We start from the raw sequence: 22,928 nt of genomic DNA on the forward strand, positions 1-22,928 counted from the left end.
ACCCTCTGGAACCTGGAACCAGAGTTATGGCATTACACCATGTGAGCCAAAATAAATCCTTTCTCCTCTGAGCTGGTGTTTTTTTTTTTTTTTTTTTTTTTTTTTTGCTTGCGTATTTTATCAGAGTAACAGGGAAAACAAAAATAAGCAACAAATCAAGACGCCCTCCACAGCTTTCAAAGTATTTGTGATGCTACTCCTTGAAACTATTAAATGGATTAAGCAATTTAAAATTACTTCATTAAAAGTTTTTTTTTTTTAAAAAAGCACACACAACAAACAGGCTGGGGAGATAGATGGCGCAGACGCTCAGAGTGCTTCCTACACAACCATAAGGACCTGAGTCTAGGTCCTAGCACCCTAATATCTGTGTGGGTACCCCCACACGTGCCTGTTAGCCTAGCTCTGAGGGGAGCAGAGACAGGAGAATCCTGGGACTTGCTGAGTTGCAGCCTAGCAGGGAAAACATGAACTCCAGAAAACCCACATCAGCAAGGAATAGGCAGAGGTAATAGAGGACACATGACCTGGCCTTCTGGCCTCTCCACACGCATCTATATGTATTGAAGAATAATGTGTATACTCACACGCATACATAAATATTTTACAGATTTTTGTTATAGATGGCTGTGAGCCACCATGTGGTTGCTGGGAATTGAACTCAGGACCTCTGGAAGAACAGTCAGTGCTCTTAACCTCTGAGCCATCCCTCCAGCCCCGTGAAGAACTATTTTTGTCTTGTCTTTATTGTTTGGTTTTGTTTGCTTTAATTTTGTGTGGTATTGGGGTGTGGGGAGTGAAAACAGTCTCACTGTTTTCAGTGTGCCGCTGATCCTCCTGCCTTCTGGATGATTCCTGACTTCTGGATGATTACAGGTATGTGCCACCACATTGAGCTTGGAAAAGAATTTAATTGTTATTTTATCTTACATCTTAGAATTTTTATTTTGTGCAGAAGGAGCGTGTGTGTGTGTGATGGTGGTGGGAGTGTGGAAGGGCACATGTATGCCACTGCTCACGTAGGGAGGCTACAGAGGACAGCCTGAGGATCTGGCCTTCTCTGCATGTGGGGCCTGTGTGTAGAGCTCAGCTAGCAGCCTTGGCACAGGCACCTTTACCTGCCAAGCCACTCCCCCTGCCTACAAAGGAGTGGAACTGGCATAATATTCTTTTCCAAATGCCCTCCCTAAAGGTGAGTTCATCAATGTGTTCTTTTTTTTTTTTTTAAAGATTTATTTATTATTATGTATACAGTGCTCTCCCTGCATGTACACCTGCAGGCCAGAAGAGGGCATAAGATCACATTATAGATGGTTGTGAGCCACCATGTGGTTGCTGGGAATTGAACTCAGGACCTCTGGAAGAGCAGTCAGTGCTCTTAACCTCTGAGCCATCCCTCCAGGCCCCCCCCTTTTTTTTTATAATGATTTTTTTCCCCTGGTTTTTCAAGACAGAATCTCTCTCTCCGTGTAGCCTTGGCTGTCCTAGACTGGCTTTGTAGGCCAGGCTGGCCTTGAACTCACATAGATCCACCTGCCTCTGCCTCCCAAGTTCTGGGATTAAAGGCGTGTGCCACCACACCTGGCTTTTATGATTTATTTTTATTTCGTGTACATTGTTTTTTGTTTTTGTTTTTGTTTTTTGTTGTTTTTTTTTTTGCCTGCATGTGTATCTCTGTATGAGGATATTGGATTCTCCTAAAACTGGAGTTACAGCAAGTATGTGGTAGTAGGAACTGAACCCGGGTCCTCTGAAAGAGAAGCCAGTGCTCTTAACCGCTGAGCCATCTCTCCAGCACCCCATCAGTGAGTTCTTGATGCTGGAGGACCTTGGAAGGTTAATTCCAGATTGTTGACAGGGAGGCTAATACAGAATGAAATCCCACCAAGCTTCCTGCGGTGTGCCAAGTGCACGCAGGCAACCCAGAGCAACTGGCTTCTGCTTCCTCCTTTAGTTTAAGGACCGCAGAGGATCACCTGCAGCCTCTAATACAGATGTACCTACCTGGGATGAGAATTGTGTGCAGGGGCATCACCTCCACACCATGGACCGGGTATCCAAAGGGCAGATTGGGTGGCGCCAGGAGAGGTGGTGGGCGGGGCAGCCCTTTTCTTCAGGAGAAAGCAAGAATGAGAGTTGGTGTACAATAACATACATTTAAGAACCACCCTCATAATCAACATCAAGAACAAGTAAATCGGGAGGCAGAGGCAGGTGGATCGCTGTGAGTTCGAGGCCAGCCTGCTACAAAGTGAGTCCAGGACAGCCAAGGCTACACAGAGAGACCCTGTCTCGAAAAACCAAAAAAAAAAAAAAGAACAAGTAAAATTATTATCTATATATGCATATGATTTCAGATAATAAAAAGTAAACCCCCCCTTTTTTTTCCAATACAGAGTTTCTTTATGTAGCCTTGGCTGTCCTAGAACTCACTCTGTAAACCAGGCTGGCCTTGAACCCACAGAGATCCTCCTGCTTCTGCCTCCTGAGTGCTGGGATTAAAAGTTTATGACACCACTCCTTGGCTAAAAAAAAGTAAATCTTAGTGCAAGAATACTGCCATCCCTGAGACAGGCCCTTTTTATTTGCCTGCTTCCTGAGGTGAAATATGTCCATATCAGAAGCAAGGTACATATTCAGTTAGAGGCAGCCAGCCCTGCATAAGGGGCATTGCTCCAAATCAGCGGTTCTCAACCTGTGCGTCCGGTGACTCTTTCACAGAGATCGGCTAAGACCATTGGAAAGCACAAGACATTTCCACTACAGTTCATAACTAGCAAAATCACAGCTATGAAGTAGCGACAAAAAAAAAGAATTTTATGGTTGGAAGTCACCACAACATGAAGAAGTGTGCTAAATGGTCACAGCATTAGGATGGTTAAGAAGCAATGCTCTGAAACCTCTTGGTTCTTAGTCACAAGCAACTCCATCTTGTTGGTTTGAGACAAGTCTTGCCGTGAGCTGGGACTGTAAACATGTGCTAGCATTCCCAGCATGTACAAAGGCCCCTTTAATAAAAGCCAGCCAGAACCTAATTTATTTTATGTTTCTTTCTTTTTTTTTTTTTTTTGAGACAGGGTTTCTCTGTGTAGCCTTGCCTGTCCTGGACCCGCTTTGTAGGCCAGGCTGGCCTTGAACTCACAGTGATCCACCTGCTTCTGCCTCCACCTCCCAAGTGCTGGGATTAAAGGCCTGTGCCACCACGCTCAGAACCTATTTTAATTCCCTTCTCAACCAACCATTTTGGTATCAATCCTTTGTCATTGAAGGGGGCGGGGGAAGCGGCGAGCCCCTGGGGCTGTAAAACTCAGTGGCAGAGCATTTGCCTGACACGTGCAAGGACCTGGGTTTGATTCCCTGTGCCACAGGAGAAGAACTGGGGTGGCGGCATGGAGTGGGGCTCAGAGGTCCAGTGCTTTGCCTGGCTTGTCAGAGGCCCTGAGTTCAGTCTCCAGCACTGTCAAAAGATAGTGACACACTCTGCATACAGTATGTTCCCAGCATATGGAATCACCGCCTTTCTGTGCTGGCCTTGGCACCTGGTGGCTGAGCCACCATCATCACTGAGCTGTGCCGAACTCTGTGTCCCTCCTTGTCTATCAGCTCTATTTAAATGTTCTATATACACAAAACCCAGGAAATCTTCCTTGGGGCACACAGTACTGCATTGCCTTCCTCTGTTTACTTCCAGCACTTCCTCCCAGGGGCCCCTCAGGAGAGTGAGGTCCAGATTTATTTTTAGGGTTCCTCGCCTCCCCAGCACTTAAGCACTCTCCCCATAGACCCCAAGAGCGCCCCTTCCCCCCGACAGCCTGCATCACCTCCTCTGAAAGTGTTCGAATTCTGCCTGTCTCCTGGCGTTCACAGCTGGGAGGTCATTTTTGTTATAGGCATCCTGAAAATTATATTTTCTTCGCAGTTGGCCAGAGTCACAGTCGCATTGATTTTTAGGGAAGAGCCTAAAACAAGCGAGAGAAGCAGATACACACAGATGGCTGATGGGACAGAGGGCAACTGCGCCCTAATCTTATGGCTCACTCACCCTGAAAAATCTCTTTTACCACATGGCTGTTCTGATTGGGTTGGTACCCTGGACCTTACAGAAATCCCTCACAGAGACAGGATGAGAGAGGTGAGGTGGCAGGATGAAGGGAGGAACTAAAAGACCCTTCTCTCAGCTGGGCAGTGGTGGTGCACGCCTTTAATCCCAGCACTTGGGAGGCAGAGGCAGGCGGATTGCCGTGAGTTCGAGGCCAGCCTGGTCTACAAAGTGAGTCCAGGACAGCCAGGGCTACACAGAGAAACCCTGTGTCAAAAAACAAAAATAAAACTCTTCTCTCTTTCTTTTCCTTTTTTTTTTTTTTTTTTTTTTAAATATTTTTATTTAGTTTTAATTTATGTGCATTGGTGTGAGGGTGTCAGATCTTGGAATTACAGACAGTTGTGAGCTGCCATGTGGGTGCTGGGAATTGAACTCAGGACCTTTGGAAGAGCAGGCAGTGCTCCTAACCACTGAGCCATCTCTCCAGCCCCTTCTTTTCCTTTTTGAGACAGGATCTTTTTTGCTGTTGTTGGTTGGTTGGTTGGTTTTGGTTTTAGAGACAGGGTCTTTTTGTGTAGCCTTGGCTGTCCTGGAACTTGCTTTGTAGACCAGGCTGGCCTCGAACTCACAGAGATCCACCTGCCTCTGCTTCCCAGAGTGCTGAGATTAAAGATATGGGCTGCTACACCCGCCTTGAGACAAGATCTTGTCTGTGTTACCCAGACTGGCCTCAAACTCATGGCAACCCCCACTGCCTTCAGCCTCCTGAGTGCACCACCATGCCCAATAGCCCTCTCTTGAATTAGCCCCTCCACTTTGCTTCTTGAAACCCAGGGACCAGGCATTTCCGTTGGCAGCTGATGCCAGGAAGCAGCATCGATCCAGCGAGGTTGTAAGTTTGCTGAGTGCTGTAGAGAATAGAGCCAGGATCCCACAGACCACGCCTGGTCTCTCAGAGTCACTTTAGGAATCAGCACCTGTTCAGAGTTGTCTACAACACCCAGGGCCTCTCCCTACCGCCCCCCACACCCCCCTCCCCACGAAGAAGCAGAGAAGAGTCACTAGGAAGACTGTGACGAGGCCGGAGCACCTAGTGTCTCACCAGATGCCATCGTAGGTAAACAGGTTCCTCAGACGCTCCTCTGGTAGAAGTTTCAGCGCTTGGCTGACCGGCGCAGGCTGCGGGAACTCTGGCTTAGAGGTGCTGAACACTGCTTGAAAGGACTCACTTCTCAACATAAATACAACAACAGCAAGTCCTAGGACTATGACCGATGACTTTAGGAGCCACAGAAACCTGGAGCTGGCAAAACACACAGAGAGAAGGCAAAATGCATTTTTAAAAAACTTGATCTTGAGGGCTTGGGGAAATAGATAGCTTAGCTACACATGAGGCCCGAATTCAGTCTCCAGGACCCACGTAAAAGCTGGGTATGGACTGGTAGACGGTTCTGTGGGTAAAAAGGCTTCCCGTGCAAACCCGAGGATGAAGTTTCTGGAACTCATGGCAGAAGGGCAGTTCCAATTCCCAAAGATGTCCTCTGACATCCACACCCAAGACATGGCATTCGCACATATACACCACACACACACACACACACACACACACACACACACACACATACACAATAACATTAAATTATTTGGGGGCTTTTGTAGAGTTTTTTTGTTTGTTTCAGACAGGCCCCACCATAGTGCCCTGGCTGGCCTGAAGTTCACTATGTAGACCATGCTAGCTTTGACTTCATAGGGATCTGCCTGCCTCTGCCTCTCATGCTAGGATTAAAGGCATGCACCACTACTCTTGGATTACTAATTATCTTTTTAAAGTTGGGTATGACGTCACATGCTTGTAATCCTAAGGTTAAACAGGAAGACCGTGGAGGACCTCAAAGGGCTTACTGGCCAGCCAGCGTAGCCTAATGATGAGCTCCAGGTCAATAAGTGACTGTCTTTTTTGTTGCTGTTTGGTTGTTTTTGAGACAAGGTTTCTCTGTGTAGCCCAGGCTGTCCTGGAACTTGCTCTGTAGATTGGGCTGGCCTTGAACTCACAGAGATTCCCCCTGCCTCTGCCTCCAGTGCTGGGACTAAAGGCATACACCACAACCGCCTGGCAGAGACACTTGTCTTTTTTTTTTTTTTTTAACATTATTTCTTTATTATTTATTTATACAGTATTCTGCCCACATGTGTGCCAGAGGAGGGCACCAGATCTCATTATAGATGGCTGTGAGCCACCATGTGGTTGCTGGGCATTGAACTCAGAACCTTTGGAAGAGCAGACAGTGCTCTTAACCTCTGAGCCATCTCTCTAGCCTGAGACACTTGTCTTAAAGGTGAAATATTTCTAAGGAAAACAAAGAAGAATCAAGTGACAACAAAAGGACTCAGAAGCATCCCAAATGATGAGAAGGGCAAAGGGGGAAGGGGGCAGGATCACAGCTGAAGCTCAGGTTATCAGTCGGTTTTGTGTTAAAGTAATTAAATGACTCGCAAAAGAGTATTTTGGGGGGGGCTCACTTGCCCCACCCCTACCCCCGCGGTTTAAGAAGTTCAAGTCATTGCAAAGAAGGTCCCAAGGGAGTTCCTCACATCAAAACAAAACAGGACGTTGGGAGAGGGGAATCCAGCCCAGTGGACAGTACCACCTGCAACCAGTGCGGTTCTTTGTGTTTGTGACCTTCACGCCAGGGAACCGACAACAAAACATCTGTTCACTCTAAACACAGAGCGGCAACAGACCAACACGATGATTATACTAAAATCCAACTTGGCGAACTAATGGATTTATTGGGAATGTGGGTGAGAGGTTTCTTATAGAAGGGATAACCCACTGTTTTTTGTTTTGTTTTGTTTTGTTTGTTTTGTTTTTCGAGACAGGGTTTCTCTGTGTGGCCTTGGCTATCCTGGACTCACTTTGTAGACCAGGCTGGCCTCAAACTCACAGCGATCCGCCTGCCTCTGCCTCCCGAGTGCTGGGATTAAAGGCTTGCGCCACCACGCCTGGCTAGAAGGAACAACCCAAAGGGAGCTGCTTTACCAAAACGCTGACCCACCCCAACGAGGGGCTCACAACTCAAGACTACTACAGCACTGCAGAAATTGCAGAAACTGCTTTTCCACGGGGCTCGGGGTCTCCTACGGCTGCTGGAAGAGCACGTAGCCCGTAGCCCAGGAGGCTGCTTACTGTCTTTATAGTCTTAGGGAGGGCGCAGTGTTAGCAAACAGGCGATTCAGCCAGCCTGCCTTGAGGGCCCCAGACTTGTGCAGGATGTAAGGACCCCCCCCCCCCCCCCCCGCCTTCCTGGCTCACTTGCCTGCTGCCTCTACATCTTCTGCAGGCCTTCTCCCTGCCCCCCCACCCCCACGTCCCACGTGCCCCCAATAAACTTCCTTATACCAGATCTGTTGCGTGGCATAATTCCTCAGGGAGTACACCTTGGCATGGGCCCGCCGTAATATCCCCTCGCAGTTCATCATTATAGACCGTAACATGGGTGCGGTGACCTCCGTGGGCTCTTCTGGTATCTGAACACACTGGCTTCCCTTGTCCTGCTACACCTGCCAACACATTCTAGTCCACTCGCTAGGCGCTCCAGCCAACACCAACAAACTGGTGAGTGCTCTAAGCTCTTCTCTGTGTCTGACCATTGTCCTGGATGAGACTTTGTTTTTCCAGCACTTTTCTTTCTGGCTCTCTCCGCTTCTGTAAAATCCTGGTATCGGGTAACCGTGTTTGCTCGTGCTCCTAGCACCAGCCCCTGTCTGAGTAAATGACAGTTTACCAGAACAGTTTGTGCCTTCATCAGTTTGGTCTCTTCGGGGTTCCTTGGGACGCCAGGTTAAGAGCACTGGCTGCTCTTCCAAAGGTCCTGAGCTCAGTTCTCAGCAACCACATGGTGGCTCACAACCATCTGTGATGAGATCTGTTGCCTTCTCCTGGTGTGCAGGCAGAACATTGTATACACAATAAATAAAATAAATCTTTTTAAAAATATATATATATATCAGCAGGGCGGCAGTGACTCACGCCTTTAATCCCAGCACTGGGGAGGCAGAGGCAGGTGGATCGCTGTGAGTTCGAGGCCAGCCTGGTCTACAAAGTGAGTCCAGGATAGCCAAGGCTACACAGAGAAAAAAAAAGATAATACATATCACAGAAACACAAATGTTTTTAAATAGCAACCATGTCAGTCACATGGCTTGCAACTGGCCATGTGTCTTCACCATCTTTAAATGACCACATGGTATAAAGCAACATTTATAAAGCTCCAGCGGGGCTTGGTGGTACACGCCTGTAATCCCACCACTCAGGGAGGCTGAGGCAGGTGGATCTCTTTGAGTTTGAGGTCAGCCTGGTCTATAAAGTGACTTTTAACCATATGCAATAATTTATAAGTCAATAATCTATAACCAAGACATACAGAATATAATAAACTCATACATTTAAGGCCAGTCAGAAATAAACATATAATGGCTAAAAATACTAGCAAAGACATGAATTAGCTTTTGTTAATCTGAATAGACCTTAGTAACCTTGAAATTTCACCATGATATAAAGAATATTTTAAACCAAGGTTGAATCACTTATGCAGTATATTATAAAAGTAACTTTGTACCAAGAAGAGACTTGATTCCCTATGAGCATATACAGGGGGAAGAGGTCCCCCTCAGTCACAGTCATAGGGGAGGGGAGTAAGGGGAAAATGGGAGGGAGGAGGAATGGGAGGATACAAGGGATGGGATAACAATGGAGATGTAATATGAATAAATCAATAAAACATATTTTTAAAAAAGTAACTTTGAATTTCTATCATATAAAAATCTGTACCAACCTAAAACATGAAACTTGTTGCTTTCTTAGTGTAAAAAGAGGGGGCTGGAGAGATGGCTCAGTGGTTAAGAGCACCGTCTGCTCTTCCAAAGGAACAGGGTTCAATTCCCAGCACCCACATGGTGGTTCACAACCATCTGTTATGTGATCTGGTGCCCTTTTCTGGCCTGCAGGTGTACATAATAAATAAATAAATAAATAAATCTTAGTGTAAAAGAAGATGAAGTGATAAGCAGAGAGAGCATTAGGACTAAGAAGTTTTTTGTTTGTTTGGCTGGTTAGTGGTTGGTTTTTTTCAAGACAGGGTTTCTCTGTGTAGCCTTGGCTGTCCTGGACCTCAAACTGTAGACCAGGCTGGCCTCGAACTCACAGAGATCCACCTGCCTCTGCCTCCCAAGTGCTGGGATTAAAGACATGCATCACCACTGCCCGGCTTATGTCTTCACTCTTTATTTTAATATTACAAAAACACAATTGGGAGGTTTTTAACTTCTTCTTTTTTTTTTAATTTGGAGGTTTACAACATTAAAAAGTTAAAAATCATTGTCGTAAAATATTTTTAGGCATCCTGGTGTGGTAGCACACACCTTTGATCCCAGCACTCACAGAGACAGAGGCAGGTGGGTAGCTGTGAGTTCAAGGCCAGCCTGGTTTACATAGTGTAGCCCAGGACAGCCAGAGCTACACAGAGAAACTCTGTCTCAAAAAAAAAAAAAAAAAAAAAAAAATCAAACAAACAAAAAAAATCCCAGAAAACCCAAATCCCAAATCCAATCAACCAAACAAGCAAATATATTTAACTTTGTTTTTGCTAATGTTGTTAAGCTATAATATAGCTTTTAGATTTTTATAAACTATAGAGTTTTTTTTATGAACTAAATTATATGGGAAACTACTATGTTCTATAATGATACACCACACGGAGATAAGAAAGTTTCCAGTCTCTTTATGGACTACGAATATGAATGAAAATGTTTTATTTTGATTCTAGAAGAGCTCCAATTCAGAATATGATTTTTCTGACAATAAACCTAACAAGGATAGCACCTAAGTCTTAGTCTTTAATGATAACTAAAAAATACAAGTTAATATTCAGTCACTTTATAAATGATCAAATCCTCCCTATGTTGAGAAATATAAGCCTCATTCTCCTAGAGCTGCCACCACCCGGTCCAGACATTGTCTAAAACCTTGTCAGAGAACAGGTCGCAGATATAACTCAGATGCTAAGAACTAATGTGATTAGTGACAAGATTAATCTTTTCTTCCCCCTGAGACAGGGTTTCTCTGTGTAGCCCTGGCTGTCCTGGAACTCTCTTTGTAGACCAGGCTGGCCTCGAACTCACAGAGATCTACCTGCCTCTGCCTCCTGAGTGCTGGGATTACAGGTATGCACTACCACGTCCTGCTCACAAGATTAATCTTTATTTAGCCTCCTGTACATGTTTTCAAAGTTAAGCAGAAAGTAAGTAACTAGAAACAAGCAAAGTTTGTTTCTTTAGATCTACTTAAGATGGATGTAATCCTCAAACACTTCTGCAGGATATGGCATTTAAAGTGTTTAATTTTTTTGTTTTGTTTTGTTTTGTTTTTTTCGAGACAGAGTTTCTCTGTGTAGCCTTGGCCACCCTGGACTTACTTTGTAGACCAGGCTGGCCTCGAACTCACAGCGATCTGCCTGCCTCTGCCTCCCAAGTGCTGGGATTAAAGGCATGCGCCACCACGCCCGGCTTAAAGTGTTTAATTTTTAAAAAGCTTTTTTGTAAAATGGGCAGTGGTGGCACACGCCTTTAATCCCAGCACTTGGGTGGGGGGTGGGGGGTCAGAGGCAGATGGATCGCTGTGAGTTCGAGGCCAGCCTGGTCTACAAACTGAGTTTAGGACAGTCAAGGCTTTTTTGTGATAGACATGTCAATTCCTCATAGAATCCCTAATCTCCAAAGACGACGATGGGCACAGAAGACACTCCAGCTGAAACTTGTTTAAATGAGGCAAAGCTGGCCACATTTAAAGCACTGGAAGTGCTTGGTCTGCACTTCCCACTTACTCGGGTAAAATTTATCCTTCTCAGGTCTCTGATGGATTTGAAGACCAGGCTAGTGAAAGATTTATCAGTTTAAGAACAGAAACAAAGGTTTCAGATGCCTTCTCAGTCCTCTCCTAGAGCTGCTACCACTAGATTAGAAAAACCTTGTTACTAGATTAAAAAAAAAAAAAAAAAAGATCACAAGCTAGGTGTGGTGGTGAAGCCTCTAATTCCAGCACTCGGGAGGCAGAGGCAGGTGGATGTCTGTGAGTTCAAGGCCAGCCTGCACTACAAAGTGACTCCAGGGCAGCCAGGGCCCCACAGAGAAACCCTGTTTAAAAAAAAAAAAAAAAAAAAAAAAAAAAAAACAGGTCACAGATGTTATTGTTTTTGGTTTTTTGGAGACAGGGTTTCTCTATGTAGCCTTGGCTATCCTGGACTCACTTTGTAAACCAGGCTGGCCTCGAACTCACAGACATTGCCTGCCTCTGTCTTCACCACTCCCAGCTCTACCGTTCCTTTATCGAAAGGAAGGTGCTTTACAGTGACTGCTCCCAGTAATCTCACCTGTGTCTCTTGGTGAATAATTGGGTTGGAAGAAAATATAAAGTTTATGTAAGGCCTGAGGATACAGAATATTAAGTTATGAGGACCCAAGAGAGTATTTTAGGAGCTAAGAAGGTGTTTTAAGGGTGATAAATGCAAGTGAAAGCCTAGGCAGTGATAAGAAAGTGATTTAAGGTATATACAAGGAAGGAAAAGTGTTTCAGATTTCTTCCTGTTCCTGTGCTACTGCTGGATTAAGGCTTAAAAGTTCAGAGATTTGTCACTGATCAATGGAGCTCTGACTTATTAATCTAATTCTGGGAAAGCATCCCACTGTATGATCTACTGTCATAGTTCTAAGCTCAAGATTTTAAATTTCCTTTGGTTTGTCTTTTAAGTATAGACTTAAAGGTGCTTGTAGTAGATGTAAATATGTTTTTGTTTTTATCCCAAGTGTGGGATGTGAAACAGACTTGTGTAAGAGTGTACAGTGTTTATCCACTGGAAACAGACTTGTGAGAGAACAGGTAATGTTTGTCCACTAGAAGAGGAACCGTCTCTTGTAGGGACATGGTTTTTCCCAACATACTGGTACGGACTCTGAGAGGAGAAGTTTTTTTGGTCTTGGCATCATTTGGTTGTTCATCGCTCCCCTTTAAGATGCTTCTAGAGAGAACTGCTCCAGTGAATGCCTCGCGGTTCTGGCAGCTGCGGTTGCAGTGACCTTTGATGACCTGCTGGTTTGCTGCTTAACAGGTCTGCTGGAATCCTATGCCAGTGGAATCACTCCAAGGAACCGAGTCTAAAAAGGTTTACTTCTCTTGTTCCCATTAACCTTTTTTCTCTCCTAAGATAGGTGGGTTGGAAGGGAGGTATAAGCATTAAAGAGCCCCAAATAAAGTCGATTTAAAAACGTTCAAAGTGGGCTGGAGAGATGGCTCAGAGGTTAAGAGCACTGGCTGCTCTTCCAAAGGTCCTGAGTTCAATTCCCAGCAACCACATGGTGGCTCACAGCCATCTATAATGAGATCTGGTGCCCTCTCTGACTTGCAGGTGTTACATGCAGGCCGAACGCTGTATACGTAATAAATCAATCTTTTAAAAAAAAATAACCTTCAAAGCCTACAGGTGTTTCTCATTGTGCTAAATTTATATACACCTAGTGTTCTTTTTTTTTTTTTTAAAGATTTATTTATTATATATACAGTGTTTTGTCTACAGCTGGTTGTGAGCCACCATGTGGTTGCTGGGAATTGAACTCAGGACCTTTGGAAGAACAGCCAGTGCTCTTAACCTCTGAGCCATCTCTCCAGCCCCACACCTAGTGTTCTTGACAGAGGAAAAAATCCCCTCACTGGTGATGTGTGGCCATAATGAAAATCAAGATTAGGTGAGTTTCTGCCTCTTTTGCTCCACAGAAGGCTTCTGTCTTCCCTGAGCACACCTCAAAGAGCATTCATGCTTTTAACCCAAGATCTTTTTTCCCCCAAGCCTCTGCTATGCTATGACACAAAGACGTGTGCCTCTGCAGCGTGCGTTTCAGCGCAGATTACAAACAATGATAATGCTAATTTGTCTGAAGTTCCTCTTCTTGTAAACTTAAAAGGATTCTTGGGAAATCCACTGGGATCCACCTCTCACAGGTCAAACAGGTTCCAGGTAAGCAACTCTGTCAATCAACACCCTAAGTTGATCCCTACCTTTTGTCTATTTCGGAGGGTGGAATTCCTCCTCTTGTCCCTGGTTTTATGAGTCCCCTTCCCAAACTACCAAGACCATGGGCCTAAAAGTTTCAAAAATATACCTAGGAAAAAAAAATTTCCCTGACCTACTTAACTTTATCTTTATACACACACACACACACACACACACACACACACACACACACACACACATTGTTGTGCCTGGCTCACAAAAACCCCAAAGACCACCAAGGAGCCAATTCTGATGCAAACACACAAGGGTCTTTATTGCTAGCTTATTGCCAGCTTAAGCTGGGCTCACACCATCACTAATGTAGTGGCTCTCAGATGTGAGTCTCCAGCCTAGGGAGGGAGGGATTTTTATGCATTCGTAGCAAGCAAGCAGGCAAGCAAGAGGGTTTCCAGCCTGGCGAGGGTTTCATTGGTTAACATTTGTAGCAAGATGTTGCCCTTTGGATTGTGGTGCAAGTCTGGTACCAAACCACACATGACCAGCTTTTTGGAAGATCTAAAGAATAACTCTTTTAAAGGTCTGAAGAGGCACCTGGATATTCAGCGCCTTCCTGTTTTCCAGCTGATTGGTAATTCTGTATCTCTGCCCCAAGTGTATCTTCTGTGGTTTTTCCTATGTTCAGAGTTCCGGACTAGGTCACCCAAATACAGAAATGGAATTTTTAAGCAAAATGGAGTTTACTTTGGTCTGTCAAGATATATACACATACATACACACATACATATATATATGTATACAGGCACGCAGACAGAGACACACACACACTCTCCTGCCAAGTCCAGGAAACACCTGGGACAGCAGCCAGGACAGCTCCAAAGCAGTTACCCACTGCTGCTGCTGCAGACCAGCCTGGCAGATGGCTTCAGCTAGGTTGTAAACACTCACATGTATCCTAGACAACAGTGAAACAACCAGCCCTCCCAGGACTTGCCAGGACTTTGCCAGGTCTCCAAATTTTCTTAGGGTTCCCAAAGACATTTTCATCCCCCTATCTACAGGAAGCAGCCTAAAGAACACAACGCCCTCATCCCTGCCTCACTATCCTTCCTACTTCCTCATTTTTGTTTTTGTTTTTCGAGTCAGAGTTTCTCTGGGTAGCTTTGGCTGTCCTGGAACCAGGCTGGCCTCGAACTCACAGAGATCCGCCTGCCTCTGCCTTTCAAGTGCTGGGATTAAAGGCGTCCACCATCACCACCACCACCACCTCACCCCACCACTACCTAGTTCCTCATTTTTAATTAAACAAAAAGGGAGGAATGCTAGTGTACAGGCAATTCAACTGGCCTGCCTTCAGGGCCTTAGCAATTGCTCTGTCATCACCTGCCACTGTCCCACCAGGTGCACCGTGTGTGTGTGTGTGTGTGTGTGTGTGTGTGTGCAGGATATAAGGACCCCCAGCACTCCAGCCCTCTGTTCCAGTTTCACCCTCTCCCCCTCTCTCTGTTCTAGGTGCCTCCTTCCCTGCCCCCTACTCTGCCTACATGGCTCCCTCGCTGTCTCTATACATGCTCTAGGCACTCCTTTCCCTCCCCCCCCTCCCCGCCCCGAGTAAACTTCCTCATATCAGATCTGTTGCATGGCTTGTAGTTCCTCAGGGGCACACCATGGCAGGTGGTCAGGGAGGCCAGAAGAGAGGGCCAGTTCCTTGGAACTGGAATTGCAGACAACTGTGAGCTACCTAATGTGGTTCCTCTGCAGAAGTAGCAAGGGCTCTTAACCACTTAGTCATCTGTGCTGCCTCTGACTTTCAATTTTTTAAAATTAATTAAGCCGGGCATGGTGGCGCATGCCTTTAATCCCAGCACTCGGGAGGCAGAGGCAGGCGGATCGCTGTGAGTTCGAGGCCAGCCTGGTCTACAAAGTGAGTCCAGGATGGCCAAGGCTACACAGAGAAACCCTGTCTCGAAAAGCCAAAAAAAAAAATAAATAAATAAATAAAATAAATTAATTAATTATTATGTAAACAGTGTTCTCCCTGCATGTACACCTGCAGGCCAGAAGAAGGCCTCAGATCTCATTATAGATGGTTATGAGCCACCATGTGGTTGCTGGGAATTGAACTCAGGACCTCTGGAAGAGCAGTCAGTGCTCTTAACCTCTGAGCCATCTCTCCAGCCCCAGACTTTCAATTCTTAGCAGACTGAATTTCAAAAAATTACAAAAGAGGCTGGCCTACAATTCTCAAAGCCCTAGCTATCCTTAGCATCATTAATAATAAAATAACAATTACTAATAATAACAACAATACCCACCACATGTGGTTATTCACAGTTTTAATCCTATGCTTCCTATGAAAAATAAGTATGTGCTTTTAACTCTAAGCCATGATGCAGAAATCTTCTTTTTCAGGGCAAGGTCTCACTGTGTAGCTCTGGCCTGGAACTTCCTATGTAGACCAAGCTGGCCCTGAACTCTCAGAGCTACCCTCGCTTCTGCCTCTTGAGTGCTGGGGTCAAGGCATGTCCCACTGCATCCAACCTCCAAATGGAAACTTTAAAGCTCTCCAGAGCAGCCAGGCATGGTGGCACATGCCTATACTCCCAGCACTCAGGAGGCAGAGGCAGAGGCAGAGGCAGAGGCAGGTGGATCGATGCAAGTTCAAGGCCAGCCTGGTCTACAAAGCGACCTGGTCTACAGAGAAGTGCTAAGAGAACCAGGGATGTTAATCACTTAGGGGTGTCTCCTCAGTGGAGGAGATAAAAATCAAACACCTGCATTCCATCCAGAAAGCTGAGAGTGGGGTTTATTTATTTATTTTGATTTTTCGAGACAGGGTTTCTCTGTATAGCCTTGGCTATCCTAGACACACTTTGTAGACCAGGCTAGCCTCGAACTCAAAAAAATCTGCCTGCCTCTTCCTCCCCACCCCCCAGTGCTGGGATTAAAGGCGTGTGCCATCATGCCCGGCGAGAGTGGAGTTTATTAATGACCACTAGACCTGCTATCTGTGAAAGCAGACCTCACCCGAATTCCCCACAATGATTATCCAAGACTCCTTCCCCCTAGACCATTACCCATCCTAAGGGACAATGTCACACGTACTTTGTAAAGAGGATCTCTTGTACTGTAGGAAAGGATCACCTGTCAATAAAAAGCTTCCGGCCTATTAGCTGAGGCAGGAACTTGGAGGTGGGGGTTCCGGGAGAGAGATGAGCTCTGGGATAGAGTCAGAGGCGAAAACCTATGGTCACAAAGGTTTGCAGTACTCTGTGACCTACTGACCTCTACACCATTGCTTAGAGATCTTTCTAGGTTCTAGGCCTTTTAGCTGTAGAACTGCCCTCGTGGTCTCAGGTACTTTGCACAAGAGTTGCTATGTAGTCACTCCATAAGTACCTGGAATTAGCTGATTAAATTGACTGTTGCCTGGAAACATTTTCCCAAATTGTACTGTGTTTTAAATATGCTGGAAGCCAGGTGTAGTGGCGCACGCCTTTAATCCCAGCACTGGGGAGGCAGAGGCAGGAAGATCACTGTGAGTTCGAGGCCAGCCTGGTCTACAAATTGAGTCCAGGACAGCCAAGGCTACACAGGGAAACCCTGTCTCGAAAAACCAATAAATAAATAAATAAATAAATAAATATTCTGGCATTCGGGCCCCACCCCCACCCCTTCCCGTGACTTCATCCAGGTTGATGAAGTCAATCGACACCCAGTTTTCACTGTTGGTTCTTTGTGTGGTTCATTTCTTTCATGAGACTTCCATCTTGTCTTGGTCAGTGTTCTAATTCTGCAAAGAGACACCATGAACAAGGCAACTTTTTTTTTTTTTAATTAAAAAAACTTATTTATTTGTATTTTATGTACATTGGTGCTTTGCCTGCATGTATGTCTGTGTGAGGGTGTCAGATCCCCTGGAACAGGAGATACAGACAGTTGTGAGCTGCCTTGTGGGTGCTGGAACTGAACCCAGGTCCTCTGGAAGAGCAGCCAGCGCTCTTAACCTCTGAGCCATCTCTGCAGCCCCGTGAGCAAGGCAACTCTTATAAGAGAAAGCATTTCATTTATGGCTCGCTTACAGTTTCAGAGGTTCAGTCTATTATCAGCATGGTGGCACGCTGGCAGAAACAGTGCTGGAAAAGTAGCTCAGAGCTATAGCCCGATTCACCAGTGGAGAGACCCTGGACTTAGAATGGGTTTTTGAAACTTCAGAGCCCACCCACAGTGACACATTTTCTCCAACACCACCACCTCCTAATCCTTTAAAATGGTGCCACTCCCTGGTTGAAATCTGTAAGCCTATGAGGGGCATTCTTATTCAAACCACCCCCACACCTCTAAATAAATAAATAGATAAATAAATAAATAAAGGCAGAACATAGTACACTATGAAACATGCTAGAGCTATAATGAGAGGAAAATGTTAATCAAACTTTAAATACATTAATCTCAGCACTCAGGGAGGCAGAGACAGGTGGCTCTCTGTGAATGAGTTCCTGAATACCCAGGGCTACTCAGAAAAAACCCGTTTAAAAAAAAAGCTGGGCAGGAGCCCGGCGGGTATAGTGGCGCACACCTTTAATCCCGGCACTCGGGAGGCAGAGGCAGGCAGATCACTGTGAGTTCGAGGCTAGCCTGGTCTACAAAGGGAGTCCAGGACAGCCAAGGCTACACAGAGAGACCCTGTCTTCAAAACAACAACAAAACAAATCACACACAAACAAACAAAAAATGAGGGATAACTATACTCTAGGCTGAGCTTTTAAAGAGCTAGTGACTTTAAAACACAGTTATTGACTTAGGAATCAGTAAATACATAGAATAAGTCCATGACCAGAAATGCTCAGTATTTTTAAAAAAACAAAACCAAAACTGTGCTGGGCACTGTGGCACATGCCTTTAATCCCAGCACTCTGGAGGCAGAGGCAGGTAGATCTCTGTGAGTCCTGGGACAGCCTGGTCTACAAAGAGAGTTCTAGGACAGCCAGGGCTACACAGAGAAACTCTGTCTAAAAAAAAAAAAGCTGGGCTTGGTGGCGCATGCCTTTATTAATCCCAGCACACGGGAAGCAGAGGCAGGTGGATCACTGTGAGTTTGAGGCTAGCTTGGTCTACAAAGTGAGTCCAGGACAGCCAAGGCTACACAGAGAAACCTGGTCTCAAAAAACAAAACAAAACAAAACAACAAAACAAACAAACAAAAACAAATCTCCTTCGACTATTAAAAACTATGTATTTTACCAAGAAGTGACTTGATACCCTATGAGCATATACAAGGGATGGGATAACCATTGAGATGTAATATGAATAAATTAATTTAAAAAATCTATGTATTTATTAGTTCGGGTGGGGGCAACGTATGTCAATGTGCATATGCTGTGGCTACATATGGAGATTAAAAGACAACTTTTGGAAGTAAGTTCCCTTTTTCCATCATGTGGGACTCGGGGATTAAACCTCAGTTTGTCTCTTTTGGTAGCAAGAACCGTTACATGCTGAGCGGTCTCCATGGCCGGTGGACTTTTTAAACAAAACTAGACTGACCTCAAACTCACTGTCTAGCCAAGACGTCATTGACTTCCTCTCCCTTGGGCCCCCACCTCCTGAACTTCCTGGTCCCTGTGCTTCTATGGCCCAGCCCAAGTGCTGAAACTACATGTGTGCAGCACTGCTTTAGATTTAAATCCCTGGATGTTTGGTCATTTTCGGTTGACCTCAGGGTCCTGTGTATGCCCAGCAAGCACCCTACCACTGAGTTACACTCTCAGCCCTAAGTTCTTAGACTTCTGACTCCCCAAATCTGGCTCCAGCTAGGATAACATCTTATGGCATAACCGTTAGCAGTGATTCTTCTGCTAGGAGAGTATTAATAAAGGTTTAATTTTTACGAGATAAGTAAAAAGATTTCATCCTGTTAAAACAGCACTGCTTACGTGCTTTTATGGAGCCTGATTGGAATATATATATATATATGTGTGTGTGTGTGTGTGTGTGTATATATATATATTTGTTTTGTTTTTTGTTTTTGTTTTTTGAGACAGGGTTTCTCTGTATAGCCTTGGCTGTCCTGGACTCATTCTATAGATCAGGCTGGCCTCGAACTCACAAAGATCCACCTGTCTCTGCCTCACAAATGCTGGGATTAAAGACATACACCACCACACCTGGCTGATTGGACTATATTTAAGAAGCCAGGTGGTGGTAGTGCATGCCTTTAATCCCAGCACTGAGGGAGGCAGAGGCAGGTGGATCACTGAGTTCGAGGACAGCCTCTCTACAAAGTTAAGTCCAGGACAGCCAGGACTACACAAAGAAACCGTGTCTCAAAAAAAAAAAAAAAAAAAACCAACCAACCAAACAAACAAACAAAAAAACAAAAAAGAAAGATCCAAGAAAGGTCCACAGTGTAACTTATAAAGTTATAAAGTCCATGCCAAAATAAGGACCCAGGGTGGAACATGGTGAGCACTGTGTCCTTTCAAGGATCCTTGCCATCAACAACAACTTGCTTTTGTAATGAGCAGGAACTTGGAACAATGGAAGCCTGAGCCCTGGATACTGCTGCCTCTTGTTTAAATACACACTTTTGTTGTTGTTGTTCAAGACAGGGTTTCTCTGTGTAGCCTTGGCTGTCCTGGAACTCACTCTGTAGACCAGGCTGGCCTCGAACTCACAGCGATCAGGCTGCCTCTGCTGGTTCTTATCTTTTTTTAAAAATTTAATTTAATTTAATTTTGTAAAGATAGAGTTTATCTGTGTAGCCCTGGCTGGGATTAAAGGCATGCAGAGAAGAGGCATTGCTTTCCCTGAGTTGCTTTTGTAGAGAAAAGCAACTAATGCACCTCCTCTTACAGTGACTGCTGCTAAAGGAGGGAAAGTCTGCTGGGGCATGCTTTTCCTGTGGTTCCTCCAAACGCTTGAGATAGAACTGGGACCTTCCTCCCCCTCCTCCAATCACAGGAGCCCAGACTGCGCACCATCCTATCACTGATGGCAGTGATCCCCCCCATCCTCTCCTCTCCTACTCGCTACTAAGACAATGGCCAAATGATGAAAAACAAAAATAAACAACTCTCCCTGTAAGCAGTCTGAGGTAAAGTGTGAAAAGATTTCATTATTCTCCTGCTGGCTGTAATGGTGCATGTCTTTACTCCTAGCATTGCCAAGGCAGACACTGAAGGATCTTTCTGGGCAACCCTGCTGAATTAGTGAGACACAACTCCCCCACCCCCAGCGCACCCCACCTAAAATTTTTTTTCTTTTCTTTTCTTTTTTTCTTTTTGGTTTTTTGAGACAGAGTTTCTCTGTGTAGCCTTGGCTGTCCTGGACTCACTTTGTAGTCCAGGCTGGCCTGGAACTCACAGCAATCTGCCTGCCTCTGCCTCCCAAGTGCTGGGATTAAAGGCGTGTGCCACCACCACCACCGCCCGCCCAGTCCCCCCCCCAAAAAAAATTTTAAGTCATTTTTGCTTTTTTTGAGATAATGTCCTGGCTGACTTGGAGCTCTATGTAGATCACAGCGGGCCTTGAACTCAGAGACCAGCCTGCTCTGCCTCCCGAGTGCTGGTATTAAAAAGGCGTGTGCCACCATGCTGAACACCTGTCTGTAAACCTGTCCCCACCTTTAAGGACACTGTAGTGTGACTCCTCTGGGCATATGTTGTAGTGGAGAGTCCATCCTTGGCTGTTAGCCATGGCTGCTTACTGAACAAGGCTGAGGTATCCAGGTTCCCCCTGGAAATGGTTCCCTATCTACACCTGTTAACAGTTGTTAAATAGAAGGAGCCAAGGGAGGGTCACAGGCTGGGCTGCTGGGACTGCAGCCATTTTGCCCTTCTGTTCTTCCAGCTGCAAAGTGGTCTCTGGGCGCTGCTAGCATACATAGGAAGTAGATAGTTGACTAGAAATGGGACTCTGTGGTGTGGCTCCCATGAGGTCATCATCCACAATGGGGTGCAACGTCTGCACCAATGCCGTCGTTTTGAGGTCACCCATGTTGCTGTGAGGAAGACCTCACTCATGCTCTGTCTGTAAGTCCCCAAAACTCATTGGTTTGTTAGGTTGGGCTTTGGTGGCATGCCTATGTAGGCCTGTCGTTGGTGTCTTATTTGGGGTTCAAAGCATTAGTTCACACCTTCCCAGAAGTTAAAGGTGCGAACCACAAAACTTATCTGAAAGAAGGAACAAAGGCCATTGCAGACTTAAAACAGTACCGTGGGTGGCAGATGTGAGAGACAAGATGATGGTGCTAGACATCAGGTCCAAAGTGAGTGCAGATTTTTTATTTTTTTATTTTTCCCTGCAGTTGTAGGCTGGACAGGTCCTGGCAAGCTCGAAGGCTTGCAAAGATGGACCCTTCCCGCATAACCAGCTGTGGGTCCGCCTCCCATTTCTCTGGCAACTCTTAGAAAGGGAAAGGTCGGCTTTGCTCCTGTTTAGGATTTAAAACACCAGATATAAAAGGGTGTGTATGTCAGGATTCCATTGAGCCTCACTAAAAAAAGTTAAAAGAATGAAATTGGAGTTTTATCTTTTAGCCTTGACTGGAGAACTGGTGTTCTGATCTACGTCAAAGATCAGAACATTACATATCATTGTTCTATTCCTTCCCTGGTTTTTAAATGCAACCGGACCTGTCTGTCTAGGAGACGGCCCTCCTACCAGAAGTGATCCATCCAAAGATGTGTTCAGAAAAGGGAATTAGCCTAACCTGTATTCCCTTTATGCCTAAAAGGTGTTGCAGATCTTCACTGCTAAGCCTATGCACTTTTCCAACTCAGGTATTTGTTTGTTTGGTTGGTTGTTTTTGTTTTGTTTTGTTTTTGTTTGGTTTGGTTTTTTTAGACAGGGTTTCTCAGTGTAGCCTTGGTTGTCCTGGATTCACTTTGTAGACCAGGCTGGCCTCGAACTCACAGTGATCTGCCTGCCTCCCAAGCGCTGGGATTAAAGGCGTGTGCCACCACACCTGGCCTTGTTTATTTATTTTGTATGTGGGGTAGTCGACATGCCTCACCCCATGTGAGTCAGAGGAAAACTTTTTTTTTTCTTTCCTTTTTTATTTGTTTGTTTGTTTGTTTAGAGACAGAGTTTCTCAGTGTAGCCTTAGCTGTCCTGGACTCACTTTAGAGACCAGGCTGGCCTCGAACTCATAGAGATCTGGCTGCCTCTGCCTCCTGAGTGCTGGGATTAAAGGTGTGCGCCACCACTACCCAGCTCAGAGGACAGCTTTCAAGAATCAGTTCTCTCTTGCCACCACATGGGTTCATCAGACTTGGGACAAGTGCCTTTACCCACTGAGCCATCTTGCCGGTCCCTCTTCTAAGTTTTAACTTTCCCTTTTTACTCGTTCTAGCTCTCTGGAGACCAGCCATAAGCTAAACCTACTTGTCCAGACACCCTGGACCTTCCCTGAACATCCCATCACCCCATAGCAACTGCCTACCGACCTCCATTGCTGAACATGCCAGATTGAGTCAGTATAACTGGGAGAAGCTTAAGAGCCGGGCGTGGTGGCGCACGCCTTTAATCCCAGCACTCGGGAGGCAGAGGCAGGCGGATCGCTGTGAGTTCGAGGCCAGCCTGGTCTACAAAGTGAGTCCAGGACAGCCAAGACTACACAGAGAAACCCTGTCTCGAAAAACCAAAAAAAAAAAAAAAAAAAAAAAAAAAAAAAAGAGCCGGAACTGCTGAGTGGAGTGGAACCAGCCAGCCAGAATTCAGAAAGAGGTAGAAAGGGTGAGCTTATTCTCCAAGACTAAGAACATTGTGGTCCTAGATTAGATTTTTATGGAGGCTAGAAGCTTCCGGCACTAGGCCTGGGTTAG

At 45.5% G+C, this 22,928-nt stretch overlaps 1 protein-coding gene across 1 annotated transcript in view; it reads right to left on the reverse strand.

The window, feature by feature from the left end:
* The window catches only part of B4galnt2 (beta-1,4-N-acetyl-galactosaminyltransferase 2), a 49,318-nt gene that overhangs the window by 17,853 nt on the left and 8,537 nt on the right, over positions 1 to 22,928 (reverse strand). The window contains exons 2-4 of the mRNA XM_051158376.1: positions 5,145 to 5,345; positions 3,822 to 3,959; positions 2,005 to 2,111 (exon numbers count right to left, since the gene is read on the reverse strand). Of these exons, the coding sequence (XP_051014333.1) occupies positions 2,005 to 2,111; positions 3,822 to 3,959; positions 5,145 to 5,345 (446 nt within the window). The remainder of the gene's footprint in view (positions 1 to 2,004; positions 2,112 to 3,821; positions 3,960 to 5,144; positions 5,346 to 22,928) is intronic.

This window comes from Acomys russatus, chromosome 16 (genome assembly GCF_903995435.1).
Source record: "Acomys russatus chromosome 16, mAcoRus1.1, whole genome shotgun sequence".
Classification (NCBI taxonomy): domain Eukaryota; kingdom Metazoa; phylum Chordata; class Mammalia; order Rodentia; family Muridae; genus Acomys; species Acomys russatus.